This window comes from Phocoena sinus, chromosome 19 (genome assembly GCF_008692025.1).
Source record: "Phocoena sinus isolate mPhoSin1 chromosome 19, mPhoSin1.pri, whole genome shotgun sequence".
NCBI classification, from domain to species: Eukaryota; Metazoa; Chordata; class Mammalia; order Artiodactyla; family Phocoenidae; genus Phocoena; species Phocoena sinus.
Genome location: NC_045781.1, coordinates 48,010,529 through 48,028,624, shown reverse-complemented (window position 1 = coordinate 48,028,624; position 18,096 = coordinate 48,010,529). Strand labels below are relative to the sequence as shown.

General features: G+C 38.7%; 1 protein-coding gene across 7 annotated transcripts in view; it reads right to left on the bottom strand.

Moving 5' to 3' along the window:
• The window catches only part of CNTNAP4 (contactin associated protein family member 4), a 259,598-nt gene that overhangs the window by 37,247 nt on the left and 204,255 nt on the right, over positions 1–18,096 (bottom strand). For all 7 annotated transcript variants that reach the window (XM_032613290.1, XM_032613293.1, XM_032613297.1 and 4 more), the window contains 2 exons: positions 13,923–14,079; positions 9,211–9,338 (listed from right to left, as the gene is read on the bottom strand). In XM_032613290.1, coding sequence (XP_032469181.1) covers positions 9,211–9,338; positions 13,923–14,079 — 285 coding nt within the window. The remainder of the gene's footprint in view (positions 1–9,210; positions 9,339–13,922; positions 14,080–18,096) is intronic.

The following is an 18,096-nucleotide window of genomic DNA, read 5'->3' as shown; positions in this document are numbered from 1 at the left end:
CTTGTTTTCTATGAAACTGTCAAGAGTTCCCAGAGCGGCCATATCATTTTACATTGCCACCAGCATGTATGAGTGATCAGTTTCTCCACATACCTACCAGAATTTTGTGTTGTCACTATTTTCTTTTTTAATTTTAGCCATTCTGAAAGGTGTGTAGTGATATCTCATTGTGGTTTTAATAAGCGTTTGCCCAGTGGTTAATGACTTTGAGTATTTTTTCAGGTGTTTAATTGCCACCTGTATTCCCTACTTGTTGAAATCTCTCTTCATGTCATTTACCCATCGCGTTCCTGGCTTGCAGATGGTTGCATTCTCACCATGTCCTCACATGGCCTTTCCTCTGTGCACAGGTGGAGAGAGAGAGGGCTCTCTGATGTCTCTTTGTCTTCTTATAAAGACATGAATCCAATCAGATTAGGGACCCATGCTTATGACATCATTTAACTTAAATTATCTCCTTAAAGACCCCACTGCCTAATACAGTCCCATTGGGGGTTAGGGCTTCAACGTGTGAATTTTGGGGGTAGGGAACAATTCATTTCATAACATCCATACTTTAATTGGACTGCTGCTTCTTTTTTCATTGTTGACTTTTGAGGGGTCTAGTATCTCTAGGTACCGGTCCTTTGTCAATTCTCAGCCCACATCTTACTTAAACCTATCAGCAACAATTAATGATTGATTATTTTCCTCTCTTTGAAATATTCTCTTCATTTGGAGTACAGGATACCAGCATTCATCTGCCTTTCTCATTAGTGGTATCGTTCTCAGTTTCCTTTCTTTCTTCTTCCTCAACTCCCCAACCTATCAGTGTGGGAACGTCTCAAGGCCCTGTCATTATACTACTCCACCCACAAAAACTCTTGTGGGCCATTTCATGGCTTTAAATAGGCTGCTGACTTATAAATATACAGCTGAAGCCTGGAACTCTCAAACTAACAACTCCACATCTCTATGTAAATGTCTAAGAGCATCTCAGCGTTAATATGTTCAAAAACAGAATTCTTAACACTCCTCTGCAACTCCTTGACCCCAGCAGCAACCTTCTCCATCTCAGTTAGTGCCAATTCCATGCCTCTAATTGACTGTGAGACCAAACACCTTGGTATCATTCTTGACTACTCCTTTTGCAACCTACATCAATCCATCAGCAAATGTGATTGCTTCTCCTTTTGAACAATACACACGTTACCACTATCATCACTGTGCCCATGGTCCAAGCCATCACTATCCCTCGGCTGTTGGTGATATGCTCGTCAGCTCTACCCTGTTCAGTCTCACTAAAGCATAAGTTAGACCACACTGCTCCTCCTCCCAAAATTCTCTCCTGTTTTCCATTCTCATTCAGGTTGAAAAATAAAGACCTTTCAAAACCCTCAGTGATCTGACCACCAGTTTCCTCTCTGACTTATACCCTTCTCCTCTTTGCACACTCTGCTCTGAACATACGGGCCATTTTGCTGTTCCATGACCATATCAGCAACAGTCCCATCTCTGCGTGGATACTCTGGCTTTCCCCGCTGTGTAAAGTACTCTTTCACAGATACTCACATGCCTTGCTCTCTTATTTCCCTCAGATTTTTATTCAAATGCCACCTTCATAGTGAGCACCTAATAACCATCGTATTTTAAATGCTCAATCCCACCCCAGTCCTCTCTCAGCTGCACTGCCTTCACAATACTTATGAGTGTCCGTCACACCCGATTACTTATTTGTTGTCCATCTCCCCCACCTCAGGAGAACTTGAGCTCCAAGAATGCAGACCTTCTTCTCTATTTATTTTTGCCTATTTCGTTCACTGCTGTTTCTCTCTCTCCCTGTCAGTCTCAATATGCGGAAGACATGGTACAGTGTATGGGCTCAATAAATATTTGTTGAATGAAATTATAAGATTCTCTTTGTCATAATAGCAATCAGAAAGCTTAGAGTAATTACACCCAGTTTGGTTGTATCACATGTATCTCATAAATATACTCAAATTCTTTGGTAAACAAGTAGAAAGAGGAAGGTAAAGAGAGGAGACCGAAGGGAAAGAAGAAAGAAGAAAAGCAAGAAGATGAGGGGGTTAAAAGGGTGGAGAAACTTTAAGAAAATTAAATAAAGGAAACCCAAGGAAAGAAAACAAAATGAAACATAAGAATTAACGTAAAAAGAATTTATTAATGGTGAAGGATTATCAGATATAGTGGAGCTTGCAAAATTATATGATTATCTGTTAAAATGGAATTGATCCTCATTCTTTTTAATAGTTTATATGTAGTCTGCCAAATGGAACAGAACTCTGTCAATGGAAGAGAAATTAACCAAATCACTAGTCAACATCTTTTTCCAGTCTAAGAATACTACTTCTGCAAAGTTATTTATTGCCTACGTGCACCTTTGATTATTTAATGCATTCTGGCAGCTCTGATTTCTCAGACAGCTGAACAAGTCGATGCAGGCAAAATGAAGAAACTAATTTCAATGACAAGAGTCTAAGAAAAAGAAACTTAGAACAATCTTTTCTAACCATGTAGGTTTTGAGGGTGCCTTGGTGAGACATAAAATTTCAACACAATGAATTAACTGAGAAGAAATACATTTCATAAAATTGGTTGAAAAATTCAAATGCCAAAGAGTTAAAAATACTACCTTGCCCAGAAAAACAAATTGAGAGCAGAAATTTAGATCACGCTTACAACTCTTTAAACCGATTATAAAATGCAGGTATACATTTTACCACATCACAGCCTGTTTCAGGAAAAATTAATACCAGCGCACAAGACTGAGATGCATCCTTGTTAAGTACTGACCTATAAGGATAACTATTCCTTAAGTTATTCTGTCAGAAAAAGCAAATCACCTCAAGCTGGAAAACTCAGTTTGGCCTCAGAATTTCCCACAGCAACATTAAAAACTAGAAGATACAGGAGCGCTGTCCACAAATTTCTGAAAGAAAATGTTGCCAGCCTAACTTTTTTTTAAGCATTAAGGTAACAGATAGACCTTGTCAAATTTGAAAGAATTCTGAGAATAAAGCACATACAAACTCTTTGGGGGAAAAATAAAAATAAAGCATTCCTTCATAATGAAATATAGTCCATCAAAAGATACCTAGAGGGCTTCCCTGGTGGCGCAGTGGTTGAGAGTCAGCCTGCCGATGCAGGGGACACGGGTTCGTGCCCCGGTCCGGGAAGATCCCACGTGCCGCAGAGCGGCTGGGCCCGTGAGCCATGGCCGCTGAGCCTGTGCGTCCGGAGCCTGTGCTCCACAACGCGAGAGGCCACAGCAGTGAGAGGCCCGCGTACCGCAAAAAAAAAAAAAGCAAAATAAGTCATAAGATATTTTTCTTTCTTCAAGAAGTAGTATTTCAGTTTTATAAAAACACTGTCTTATTAAAAGAGTGAAAAATCAAAAGTATTAAGTAAAATCGTGTGCTTATTTGAAAGCACTTTCACTGCCTCAAGCCCACGTACATGAATGAGAAATGGCTCAGGATGGTACTAAACATCCTTTGTACTTTGTGATTTTTAAAATTCAGAATAAGTCTTTCAAAATATAAACTCCTTTAATTAAAAGTATATATTTGCATATCATTTAATTGCTTATACAATAAAAAACTTATTCCTGTTCTCTCACGAGTAACTCCAAGCTATAGGTTTCTGGAGCTGTGTATGATAGATCATTCTCATTCTTTCATAAGCTGCTATTTATTGATTATCTTTCATGTAACAGGTAATGTACTAGGTGTCAGGAATACAATAATAAATGAGCAATGGACCTGCTCTTGAGAGGCTCAGAAATAATTAAAAGCCAGTATGAGAAGTATATCTTCGTAATTTACTGAACATCCTTTGAAAGTGTAGGTAAAGTCCTCTAGAGACCTGTGGAAGGCTTCATGTAGGAAGGGTGTGAATGTGAGTGTGCATGGTTTCAGTAAAAGGACTGGAGGTAGGCTGCAGATGAAGGAAAGAAAGCAAGTGAAGAGGAAATGGAGCCAGATGCCATCAGTGGTCGATGAATTTTCTCTGTGCTGCAGGACCTGCAGAAACAGGGGAAGTTCCGTGTAGGTATCCTCCTGATTGATGTCAAAAAAATTTAACCCCGGGGGTCAATACTACTACGCTTTCTCCATAGTGTGAGGGGAGAGTTCTGAAGATAACGCAACTACACCTGACATGCTCTCCAATAATATTTAATGCATGCTGAAGTTGAAGAATTATTGGTGTAGAGCAGCGCTCCCCAACCTTTTTGGCACCAGGGACCGGTTTCGTGGAAGACAATTCTTCCACGGATGGGCGGTGGCGGGGAGGGACGGTTCAGGCAGCAATGCAAGCGATAGGGAGCGATGGGGAGCAGCAGATGAAGCTTCAATCGCGCGCCTGCCACTCACCTCCTGCTGTGCAGCCCGGTTCCTAACAGGCCACGGACCAGTATCAGTCCGCGTCCTGTGAGTTGGGGACCTCTGGTCTAGAAGACTTCTGATGGTACCTCAAAAATGAAGATGGTCCCACTGCTCCCAGGAGAGTGAGCAGAAACGAAAATATATGTACAAGCCCTCCTAGTTATAATCTTTCTATTAACTGTAAACCCAGATGTTTTCCCGTGATTCTTTCCGTTGACCCTTTGTCTCTAAAGTTAGTAGAAGTCAGAAACATATTCAGTAAGATCCTAGGAGTATCCTGGAAAATACCCATGTTACTAAAATCTTTACTAGTCAGTTTCTTTGTTTTATTATTCTTTTACAATTTCAGCCATTCTAATAGTTATATATTGGTATCTCCTTGTGGTATTATTGTACATTTCCCTAATGACTAATGATGTTGAAAACCTTTTTATGTGTTTATTTGGAATCTGTATATTTTATCTGACAAAATGTATGTGCAAATCTTTTGCCCGTTTGTTAATCTGAATTTTTCTTTAATTGCACTGTTAGAAAGTTCTTCATATATCCTGGATACTAGCCTTTATCAGATATGTGCTTTGCAAATATTTTCTCCTCATGTGTGGTTCTTCTTTCCATTTTTAAAAAATTAAGTTATATTGGAGTATAGTTGATTTAAAATGTTGTGTTAATTTCTGCTGTGTCCCAAAGTGAATCAGTTATACATATACATATATCCACTCTTTTTTAGATTCGTTTCCCATGTAGGTCATTACAGAATATTGAGTAGAGTTCCTTGTGCTACACAGTAGGTTCTTATTAGTTATCTATTTTATATATAGTAGTGTGTATATGTCAATACCAATCTCAATCCCAATGTCATTTTAAAAGCAGTTTTTAATTTTGGTGAAACCCAACTTATCATTAAAAAAGTTTATGGATCATGTTATTGATGTTGCATCTAAGAAATCTGTGCCTAACCCAAGGTCACTATGATTTTCTTCTATATTTCCTTAGAGAAGTTTTATAGTTTGTGGGTATACATTTAAGTTTGTGATTGAGTTAATTTTTATATGCAGTTTGAAGTATGGGATAAAATTCTTTTATTGTTTTTGTTTTTGCAAATGGATTCTAATTGTTCCAGCACTGTTTCTTGAAGAGGACTATTCTTTCTCCCTTGAGTTGCCTTATGTGCATATGTATGTGTGTGTGTATACATATACCTATTCTACTCCATTAATTGATTTGTCTATCTCGATATCAATGTATACTGATTTGAATTGTGTAGTTTTGCAACAAGCCTTAAAATCAGATAGCTAAGTCTCCAATTTTGTTTTTATTATTCAAAATGTTTTAGCCAATCTAGCTTCTTTGCTTCCCCCTATACATTTTAGAATAAGCTTGCCAATTTCTGCAAAAAAAAAAAAAAAATGCCTGCTGGATTTTGATTGAGAGTGTATTCAATCTGTACATCAATTTGGGGAAAACTGACATCTTAACAAAATCAAATCTTTCAATCTATGAGTATTACATTTTTATTTAGCTCTTTAATTATTTCTCATAAATGTTATGTATTTTTGTTATGTTTATACCAAATTATTTCATTTTTTTTGGTGCTGCTCTAAAAGGTACTTTTAAATTTTCAATTTAAAGTTTTTCATTATTAGCATATAGAGATATAATTTATTTTTTGCATATTGACCTTGCATCCTGTAATCTTGCTAAACTCACTTATTTTTTTACAAATTCTTAAGAATTTTCTACCTAGAAAACCATGTCTTTAGCAAATAGAGACATTTTATTTCTCCCTTTCTGATCTGTATGACTCGAATTCCTTTTCTTGACATACTACATGTGCTAGGACCAACAGTATGATATTGAATAGGAGAGGTGAGAACAGATCCTTGTCTTGATCCTGATTTTAGAGAGGAAGCATTAAGTCTGTGACTATTCAGGATAGTCATATTTTCAGATTTTCACAGATGCCTTTTGAAACACTGAGAAAGTTTTTTTAAGTTCGTAGTTTGCTTAGTTTTTATCATAAGTAGGATGTTGAATTCTGCCGTTTACTTTTCACATATTTTTCAAAAAATGTATTTCCATTTCATAAATAAAGAAATTCTTTAAGGTCAACAATATTTACTAAGTTTTATATCTGCAGCACAACTTTAAAGGGGACTTTGTCATTCATATCTTTTGTGCTTTTGGTAAAACACCTAATGATATTATCTATGACTTCTGACATTAAGCAATAATAGCAGTGGTAACACAAAATTTTATACCCATCTACATTTAAAACAATGAAAAGAAAGACTTGGAGTTAGGAGCAAGTTCATATCTGGTACCTGTAGGTCTCACTCATTTTTGTTTATTTGTCCTGCTTTCTCAAGACTTCTGTCTTCTTTCCTAGAAAAATATGGCTAGATATGAAATTTTCAACATCTCTGGTTTGTGTGATAAATCCAAAACATCATTTTTTTATTTTCATCTTTCCATTTTTCTGTTCAAAGAAAATCTAAAAGCTCTGTGTCTCAATGAAGGGTACTAGCATTCTTATTGTCTCAACAAACGGTGCTACCTGCTTTACTCAAGTCAGGAGGCTGGAGATCATCCTCACAGCTTTTCACCCTCACTCCCGTCCAAATCATCCTGAACTTACCTCCCTAATTGAGCCCCTTATTTAAGCCCCATGACAACTATTGCCTAGTTCAAGCCTTCATCATTTTCCTTGTCTTACGTCAAAGGTCACCTTCCTGTCTTTAGGTTTGTAACTGATTTCCATGCTTTCAGTTGGATCATAAGAATTAAGCTAAGTCTTAAATTATCCCAGGCCCAACTAGTGTTCCAGTCCTAATGCCTTCAGGATAACATCCACATATCTTTCCTCTGCTTATAAGGCCCACTGTGCATGATCCCATATCTAGAAGCCCTACATCTGCCCAGTGTATCTCACTTGGAAAGGAAAAAAACTGTGTCTAGGGCATTGCACCCTCAGAGATACAGTCTGCCCATACAGAGAAAACGGGGGCATTCATTACGCTGCCACCATCATTCTTCAGACTGAGAAAGTTTTTAAAAAGGGCCCTTTATGCAGAAAATGCTCTATGACCTTATGTGGCGATGAGCCTCAACGCTAAAGTAGATATGGGGGACAAGAAGGCCAAGGAAAGCTCTCAGTGATTGTTTCATTAATAAGTCAGATATTAATCAGCAGGTCTCTAAATCCTTACAGTATTTGTAAATCCTCACTCCTGATATTGCCAGCCTCCTTCTGCATCCCCGTGGTCACAAAAGTTTAACGCTCTAGTTTCTCAACCTTAAGACTATGGGTCTTTTGGACAAGATAATTCTTTGTGGTGGAGGGCTGTCTTGTGCACTGTAGGATATTTACAGCATTTCTGGCCTCTCCCTTTAGATGCCAGTAGCATAAAACCCCTCACAGTTGTGACAGCCAAAACTGTCTCCAGATATTGCCAAATGTCCCCTGAGGGAGCAAAATCACCTTGGATGGAGAGTCACTGCCCTAAGGGAAAAGATGCTGTGTGCTTAAGTTCATGACAGGAAGTCTGAAAGAAAGAACCCCTAAGGGACAGAGTTGGGAGTGACCTTAGTCAAAGCAGAACAATTCCCCAGGGATGGTGGCAAATGGAGGAAGCCGGCCTGAGCCCCTGAAGGGTTAAGATCAGAGCTAGCAGTGAAGAGTGCATGTGATGTACAGAACAATTTCTCTATAGTCACGCAAAATCATCGCATTCCTCAGGATGCATCCTGCGTTTACAATCTCATCTCTTTGCACATAACTTTTCTCTGCGCGAAATATCCTATGTCATCTTTAAGTGGCTGTTTAAGGCCTACTGGCAGAACAGGAAGTAGAGGTGATAAAGATTGGGGATGGTAGGTATAATGGCAGACCGCTTTTTTTTTTTTTTTTTTTGCGGTACACGGGCCTCTCACTGTTGTGGCCTCTCCCGTTGCGCAGCACAGGCTCCGGATGCTCAGGCTCAGTGGCCATGGCTCACGGGCCCAGCCGCTCCGCGGCATGTGGGATCTTCCCGGACCGGGGCACGAACCCGTGTCCCCTGCATCGGCAGGCGGACTCTCAACCACTGCACCACCAGGGAAGCCCTAGGATATACTTTTAAGGTAAATAAATATTTCTTCTATTTGCATTTTAAGTTCTGGAAATAACTAAAAGCAAAAATAATTGATGCATCAGTCTCTAACCTAGCTGACTTCAGAGAGGTTATAAATGGATATGTATGCTAATTTCATTCCCTGCTGAAAATATGTATTTTCTATGAAACTATATTTTAACTAAAAAATTCCAGTTTAGAGTGTTAATACATTGAATATACAAAACAGCAGGTACCACTGATTTAGACTAAAAACACACACACACAAACTGGAAAAGAAAATGAGATTAAAAGTTGAAATGTGTTTGATTAAAGTAACATTTGATTCTACTGACGTTCTAATTTCACCCCAGGCCCAACAGTATAGAACTCACCATACATTCGTGATAATTTTATGTAGCGCTGAGGCCTTCCTTTATAGACAATGGCATGCAGACATTTAGGAATGATGGAATGAGTTTATGAACCAATCAAATAGAAATGCTTTGTGGTTTCTTTCTCTTGAACTCGTAACAAGGTTTGCTGTAACAGCATTTATTCCCGGGCTTTGCATTCTATAAGGGGCGCTTTGTTGATTGACTATAGGAATGATTTCAGACACTGCTTGTGAGTTTTCACAAGAGAAGTCTGATTAATTATTATAAGATAGAAACATGGTTCTTAAGTGACATCACTTTCCTCAGACATGTTTATGGCACGTCGCCACCACTTACTGTCTCCCCGGCAGAGCAGAGGCCCTAGTTTATAGGCTGCTGCTGAATGTGGTCGACCGGTGTCTGTGATCACAATCTTAGTTACTGGCAGATGTTCTTTATAAGAAAGGAATCCCGTGTCATTGGTCCTAAAAAACAGTAACAACAGCGAGATTCTTAAAATTATTCTGATGAACATAGTTATAAAGTAAACAATAGTCCTTATTGCATTTCAAAGCCAAGATGTTCTGAGCTACATTTGCACACACAGAAGAGTCAGGATCAAATTACTCATCTGAGAACGGAAAAATATGGCAACATTTTAGTGTCCCTTGCAGACGGAGTGTAGTTGGTGATTTTTAAACTCTGTTGGCCATTTTCTACCTTTTAAATGAGATGGTTAATCCACTGCCATTTAGTGTAATAATTGGTGGTGTGTTTCCAGGTCTACTGTTCAGGTATTTGTTTCTTATTTTTTTCCCACAGGATATCTTGTATTTTTGCTCCCCCTTTCATGCCTCCTCTTGGTTTACTTCATATTGTTTTGCATTCGATTTTACTTTTTTACTCACCCTTTAGGTATATGACTGTTTATTGTATTTTAATATTTTCTTTATAGATTATAAGACGCATCCTTAATCCACCACAGTCTACTTATATTTTATGTTGTATTACTTAATATAAAATATCAGAAGCCTACCATTGGATAATTTTTAACATCCTTCCCTACATAAACACCTGTTCTTTGTGCTACGGTTGTAATAATATATTTTAAATCCAGATGTTATAAACTTTATAATTTAATTTATCTAATCAAGAGAAAAATTTAAACACTGGCTTTTACGTTTACTGACATATTCATGATTTCCAGTGCCCCTCATTCCTTCCTGAAGATCTGTGTTTTAATCCGGTGTTAGTTCTGTTTAACCTGAAGAATTTCCATCAGTATTTCTTACGGTACAGTTGTGTTGACAACAGATTCTCTCAGCATTTGTTTAATCTGAACAGGAATTTACTTTACCTTCATTTGTGAAATGTATTTTCGTCCTGTAGAGAATTCTGGGTTGACAGTGCTTCCTCTTCCAGCACACTAAGGGTATCATTCCATTGTCTTCTGACCTGTGCTCCTGATGAGAGGTCAGCCTTCATTTGTATCCTTATTCCCCTGTATGGAATGTCTTCTACCAGATTCACCCAAACTGGCTACTTTGAAAACATTCATCTTTATCAATGGTTTTTGGCAACGTGAACAACAAACCCAGGTGTGTTTTTCTCTGGTTTTTATTCTGCTTGAGATCTTCTGAGTTTCTGGAATCCATACACTGAAGTTGTACTAGTTATCTACTGTGGCATAACAAATTATCCCAGAACGCAGTGACTTAAAACACGACGTTTTACGGTCTATGATTCTTCTGATTTATGATCCTCTGTCTCAGGGTCTCTCCCAAGGCTATACTCAAAGTGTTGGCAAGGACTGCAATCAGCTCAGTACTTGAGTGGGGAAGGCTCTGTTTCCAAGCTCACCCTGTGGCTGCTGGCTGTTGGACTGACAGCCTCAGTTATTCACTGGCTGTTGGTTGAAGGCTACCCTCAATTCTTTGTCCACGAGAGCTCACGACATGGCAGATTGCTATATCGAAACAAGAAGGCTAGAAGACGCAGAGAATTTTGAGCAAGTCAGAAATCACAGTCTTCTGTAACCCAACCTCTGAAGTGACATCTCATCACCTTTACCATATTCTGTTCTTAAAAGCAAGTCACAAGGTCCATGTGACATACAAGAGAAGGAAATTACACGATGGTGTGAACAACAGGCAGTGTGGAAAATCGGGGGCCATCTTGGGGGCTTGCTTCCAGAGATACTTATTAAGCAAATCTGAGAAATTTTCAGCCATAGTTTCATCAAATATATATATATATATATATATATATATATATATATATATATATATATATATATATGGCTTCATTTTATTTCCTGCCCTTCTGGGACTCCAATTTCTTGCCTGTTAAATCATTGATATTTTCCCACAAGCCACAAAGGGTCTGTCAATGCTTCTTTCAATCTTTTTTTTTTTCCTGTGTTCTTCAGACTGAATGATTTCTACTTATGTACCTTCAGGTTTACTGAAGATTCCTTTTGCTATTTCCCATAAAAGCTGAAGTCTATCCAGTGAATATTTTACTTCTGATGATGTTGTACTTTTCTGTTCTAAAATCTACATTTGCTTCGTTTTTTCTTTTCTTTTCTTCTTTTTTTGGTCTTTGTTGCTGTGCGCGGGCTTTCTCTAGTTGCAGTGAGCAGGGGCTACTCTTCGTTGCAGTGCGTGGGCTTCTCACTGTGGTGACTTCTCTTGTTGTGGAGCATGGGCTCTAGGTACATGGGCTTCAGTGGTTGCAGCACACGGGCTCAGTACGTGTGGCACACAGGCCTTAGAGCGCGCAGGCTTCTGTAGTTGTGGTGTGCGGGCTCGGGAGCTCTGTGGCATGAGGGATCTTCCCAGACCAGGGATCGAACCCATGTCCCCTGCGTTGGCAGGCAGGTTCTTAACCACTGCACCACAAGAGAAGTCCCTACATTTGCTTCTTTAATAAAGTTCTCATTTATCTGCTTAGAATACCCTTTGTTCACTTGTGATTATTTTTACCTTCAATTCTTCATATGTTTTTTAACAGTTGCTTTAAAGTTTTTGCCTGCTGATCAAACACCTGTGTCCCAGGGCCTGTTCCTAATGGTACTTTTATTTTCTTGACTTTGGATCAAAGTCTACTCTTTTTACGAATAGGCAATAATTGTTATAATATTCTGGATATTATGGGTGATACATTGTAGAGACTCTGGATTCTGTTATCATTCTCTGAAGACTTCTTTTGTTTTCACAAGCAGTTAAATCACAACCTTATCACAATAATGGAGGTTTTACTTCATCAGGGTGGGCCTGTGTCAGTTTCACTTGTAGTTTTCAATCATACTCAGTTCTCGGACATCCTCTTTGCTGTAAAAGGCAGTGGACCTTCTGTCATTTCTATGGAAAGCTGAGGGCTTTACAAAGCCCATCTCAATTAATGAGACTTAAGCTCTAAATTCTCTCTCTCCTCGGGTGGTTGCTGCTGAAATTCCTGTGTGGCTTGTTCACTTTCCCAGCTGCATCTCTCTGCTTGGTTCCTAGAAATCTCCCCTGTGCATGTGCAGCTCAAGGGTCAGGGGTCTGAGAGGAGTTGATATAGTGGTCTCCCCTTAAGTGGTTTTCTCCTTTCTGACATGTCCAGAAATCAATTTCTAGTCATTCTGGCTGCTCTGAACTTTCCTCTGATACCCCCCGCCAAAAAAAATCTAGTATTCTCTTTGAGTTCTAGCCACTCCATGGTAGGTGGTCTGGTGAGTAGCCCCAAGGAAAAGGCACATAAACATAAATCTCACTCACTCAAGTTCCCTTCTTTTAAGGTTTGAAGGCTCCCAACCCTGGTAGTTTCTGCCTACATTTGGTTATTCTCCACTTGCTACAAGTAGGTGTTTTTAATAAATAGTTTTCCTGGGATTACAAATATTATCTGGGGTTAGGTTAGTTCTATGCAAGCTACTTAAGCATAAGCAGAATTTAATATGAAAAATTTCAAAGTCTTATTTTTTTTTTTTTTTTATGCGTTACGCGGGCCTCTCACTGTTGTGGCCTCTCCCGTTGCGGAGGACAGGCTCCGGACGCGCAGGCTCAGCGGCCATGGCTCACGGGCCCAGCCGCTCCGCGGCATGTGGGATCCTCCCAGACCGGGGCACGAACCCGTGTCCCCTGCATCGGCAGGCGGACTCTCAACCACTGCGCCACCAGGGAAGCCCTCAAAGTCTTATTTTTAAAAATTATTTTTGATGAATAAAATGTCATGCAGACATTGGAGAGTTATTGGTGATTAGATTAGTTTAAAATTTTTTTATTCACATTTAAAAATACTTATTACTCTGTGGGCATTTTCTGTGAAGGCAGCGAGAAAAAAAAAAAAAATGTAACTCCCAAAGGAGTAGAAATTTTGAAAAATCTTGAGTAAGAGAGACAATATTCTTCATACTGAACATATAACAATAAGAGTATAATCAATGACTCCATATAGAGGCCTCCTTTAGGGTATTCTAAAATAATCTGGTTTTTGATATAACAGTCTTTGATGTTTGTCAAATGAATAAATGGGATATTTCAAGCTCGATTTTCAAATCCCTAAATATTATAGATTTCCTTTTTCAAAATATGATAAATGGAATATTAGTTTTTCATAGCATAGTGTATCCTTTAAGAAAATAAAAGAGCTACACGTTTAAATAATTGTGGGAAATTCTAAGTTTATATATTTAAAGGTTTTATAGGCAGATTATTGAAGAGATGTGTTAGTAATTAAAGGCTGTAAATATATTTTGAGAATAATATAATTCTTAATTATACTTAATTTTAAAGAGAATGATAATTGAATTAAAATGAAAAGCAGACATGAAACAGATGCCTCTGTTTCATCATATTACAGAAATAAAAGGTGTATGACTCATGATCCATTACCAAAAAATTCAAATGAAAAGATAGTGATCTTACCATTTAGAATTCAGGTTGTAATACATTTCATCAAAACGTACCTTTAATTTCTTCACTGTACTACCTCGTTTAGTATCTGCCTACTTATATATGTTTTGAGTGACTCATTTAAAAAAATGATAAACTTGATTTTGCATAAGGAAATCATATGGAAATCACCATTCATTCCGGTCAGCATCACAGTTGCAGTAATACTGAGAATCAATGCAGTTCCCCTCTAATCCACAAGTACATTTTTGAGGATCAGGTAAAGAACCTCCCCAGTAAGTTTGTGTTTCATTGGTTCTTCCAACCCACCAGCTCAGAGGGGTTCCATCTGAAAGACAAAGGTGAGAAATGTGACCTCTGTTCTATACCCCAACCCTTCCATCCAGTATAATTCCCTCCTTCCCAAGTCATTAAAAAGAATGAACGGAGAAAGATTGATTTGATGTAGTGATATTCCCAACACTATAATTGATGGCATTTCCTTAAGAAAGTTTTTAAAAAAACATTTCATTATTTAAGCTTAAGTGATTGATATATTTTTCTTTGAGTAGAAAGGAAACGAGCAGTTCCTATTTAATTCAGGCATAATAGTAAAAATAAATGTATTGAGAGCAGATCACACATGTAATTTTGTTAAAAATAATTTTTCGAAACAAGAAGGCATCCAATTATAAACCACAGTAATTAACATATGAGAAACAAAATTGATTTGAGATCATGAAATGCCCATTAAAACATTATGAAATGCTATGTAAAGTTAGTGATTTATCTCAATATATTTATTGGCTAAAAATAAACTAGGTGTTTATTAAACATTAGGCATATTACAGCATTCCCTTGTTATGATTTAAGATATGTTTGAAAGTGTATATTTTTTCTTCCATTTACTGGCTTGGCTACTTATTTGAAGACTACAGAAATAACACTGAGAGATCTTTACGCCTGAAGCAGATACTCCACTCAAAAACAAAGTTTCCCTTAACCAAATGCATTTATCTCTATGATGAATGTTCAGCGACCAGCTCCTTCACAGAGCTAAGACTAAACATGATGCCAAGGAACTAGAGCAAAGAATAGACAGAACATTTAGATGCGGCATGCAGGCAATCTGTCTTAGGGAAACAACAAGTTAGAGAGGAAAACTCATAGTCACTTGAGAATCACGGCATGAGAAGAAGGTGACATCAAATCAGTCAGCTCCTCAAAGGTGCTTGATCATTTTTCCATTGACTTACAAGCCTTTTAAGTTGCTGCCATTAGCCCTACTTTTACTAATTTCTCCCTTACTTACAAATGCCAAACCTCATAAAAACTTATTATTAAATTGGACCTGTGCTGATGCAAACAACCTCTCTCCCAGCATTACTACACATTCCTGTCCACTATGCCGGGAAAACAAGGAGTTGTTGGAAGCTTGTGTTATGCGTTAATTAATATCAAGAATCTTCATCTTCTTTAATTGCATGATTAACTGATCAACTGAAGGCGAAACCTGCTTGAAGCATTTAGTAGATCTATTTCAACATACTGCTTAAAACGTTATGTGTTCATAGATTTAAAAAAATAAATCATTATTCCTAAATACTGAATAATATTTTCGCATCTAAATTTGCTATCTCCCTGGCACTTCCCTCGTGGTTCAGTGATAAAGACTCCACCTTATGATGCAGGGGACGCGGGTTCAATCCCTGGTCAGGGAACTAAGATTCCACATGCTGTGGGGCAACTAAGCCTGCACGCCACAACTACTGAGCCCGTGTGCCTCAACTAGAGACCCTGTGTGCCGCAAACTACAGAGCCCACACACTCTGAAACCCACACCACAACTACAGAGCCCAGGAGCCCTGGAGCCTGCATGCCACAACTAGAGAGAGAAAACCCGCACACCACAACTAGAGAGAAGCCTGTGTGCTGCAACAAAAGAGCCTGCGCCGCAACGAAAGATCCCGCGTGCCTCAACAAAGATCCAGCGTGCCGTAACTAAGACCCGACACAGCCAAAAATAAATAAGTAAATAAATTTGCTATTTTCCCTACAAATAGAAACCACTTAATGTTTTAAAGATACCAAATACCTTCAGTTTCCTCCAAGACTTTTTGAAGTGTCCTAAAGAATTTACATAAGTATAAGGAAGAATTAAGAAAAGCATGAAAAAATTTTAAAGTTGAAATTAAAATGATAAAGTATCAGAGATCATGGTAGATCATTTCTATTCTCAGAGTTAAAATCCCAAATGGCTTGAGTATTCATATTGAGCATCCTTCCAGTGTGCTGAGCTGCAGACCCACAGGTTGCCGGAAACATTTTCATATACATTTAACTTGATTCATCCACAATTATGGCACCATTATTACTTGAAGCTGCCATATTCTCAAGATCTGAAACTTTAAATTTAACTTGTCTGACACCACCTACCTGATCTTCCCCGTACATTTCTTACTGTGACCTCCAAATCCAAACTGTTCCCTCTTTTCCACCTCAAATCCATTCTACATGAATTCTAGCGTCACAGACCTGAGGAAACTCTGTGTATTTAACAGTTATCCTCATCATCTGTTCTACAGCCTTCTAGAGTTTACTATTCTCTTTACTAGTGGTTGCCAAACACCTGGGAATCCTTCACACTCCTTGTTGTCCCCTTGACTTCGTGTGGTGCTCGCTAACATTCTTGGGGATTCCGTGTTCTGGTTCTTTTAGAGTTTGACTCATTTGTGATTTTGATGATTGTCTTTCCTTTCCTTTCTTCTCTAGTTAAGCAACTCAGTTCATTTTGTTCCATCACATTCATTTTCCCTTCTAAAATTATGGTCCTCATTCTTCTTAGAATACACTTCTGTACTTGCTTACCTACTTTTCTTTTTTAGATTCCAATATCAATATTCACTAATAATGAACAATCAGCTGCATACTGAACTGGTAGGTTCACTATAACCACGACGCACTGGAGAGCTGGGAAGAGAGGAGCTCACTTCATGCACTTTGTATGTGTTATGCCACCCAGCCACGACCACGCCCCCCTGAGGTTGGTATGATTGGGCCCAATTCAGTGACGAGAAAACAAAGACTGAGAAAGACTCTTCTATCCAAGTTCTGTACCTAATCAACAAGGGACCTGGACCTTGAATCCAGATCTCTCTCCCCACCTCTAAATCCTATGCTCTTTGTACTACAACTGTCTGATGGTCAGTCTCCGATGGGATTGGGGTTTCAGGGGGTTAAGATTTGAGGGGATACCAGCAAGATGAGAAGAGTTAGGAGGGGTTAAGAGGCTGAATGAGAACATTCTGAAAAAGAAGGAGGAGGAAAAGTTGGAAGAGGGAGTGGAACTCAGGCATATGGGAGAAAATGATCAGACTGGATTAAGTGGGTGGACAAGTAAATAGGATTGGGGCTTAACTGGAAACAAAAGATTCAAAGGTCATACCAGGAGTTCAAAATTGTTCTGCGTGACCCACATAACACATGATATTCACATATGAAACACATTTCATTTTAAAGTTCTTGTCATTCTGTCTGGAACGCCAACCTCGCTTAAGACGACAAATGAGAGGGAACAAAGCAGCTTTATTGTGCAGGTGTCTTAGAATCTTCTCTGACTGCTGAAGAAAAATACACCTGATTACTGCTGCTAGAAAACAGTGTGCTGGGGAGCGGCATGAAGGTTCATAGGCAAGTGAGTCCAGAATACGCAGCTGAGGCGTCCAGACGGAAGAGTCCGTACTGGACGGAAGAGCTAGGAAGGCACTGGAGCTTCTTAAACAGTAAAGTGTTGTGATGGAAGCAGTGTGTTTCTTACAGGTGAATTCTCTTCATGAAGATTAATCTTTTGGATGATACAGTGGGTGGGCAGGAGATACGGACTGATGACCGGCTGAGAGGCCAGTAGGAAAGATCTTGCAGTAACTTCATATATTAGGTCATTAAAGCCCGCACTAAGGCAGAGCTGGTGGGACTCGAGATATTGTCACATAATGAGATGCTCTAAAGGGAGAAAACACAAGACCAGAACCATAATTTAGGAGGAGACTGGTGATTAAAAGTAGAGTAAAAGAAAGAGTTAAACATGGTTTTCTGATTCCTCTTTGAGCTGCTGAAAAAAAAAAAAAAAACTGTTTCTAGCAGACTGTTCTAATTTTCAGTTATACCCAGAGGGTAACTGTCAACAACCCGTGAAAGAGTCACACAGAATAGTCACTTTCAGAAAACGAATTCATATTTTTATTAACCCTTTTCCATGGTAAAAACCAACCGTATGTGTCACTTGCCCTTTATGAGGGATCAACACCGCGCATTCATCGAGTGTCAGAACAAAGCCCTTTTCTGTGCAGTTCTCTGATTAAGGGCA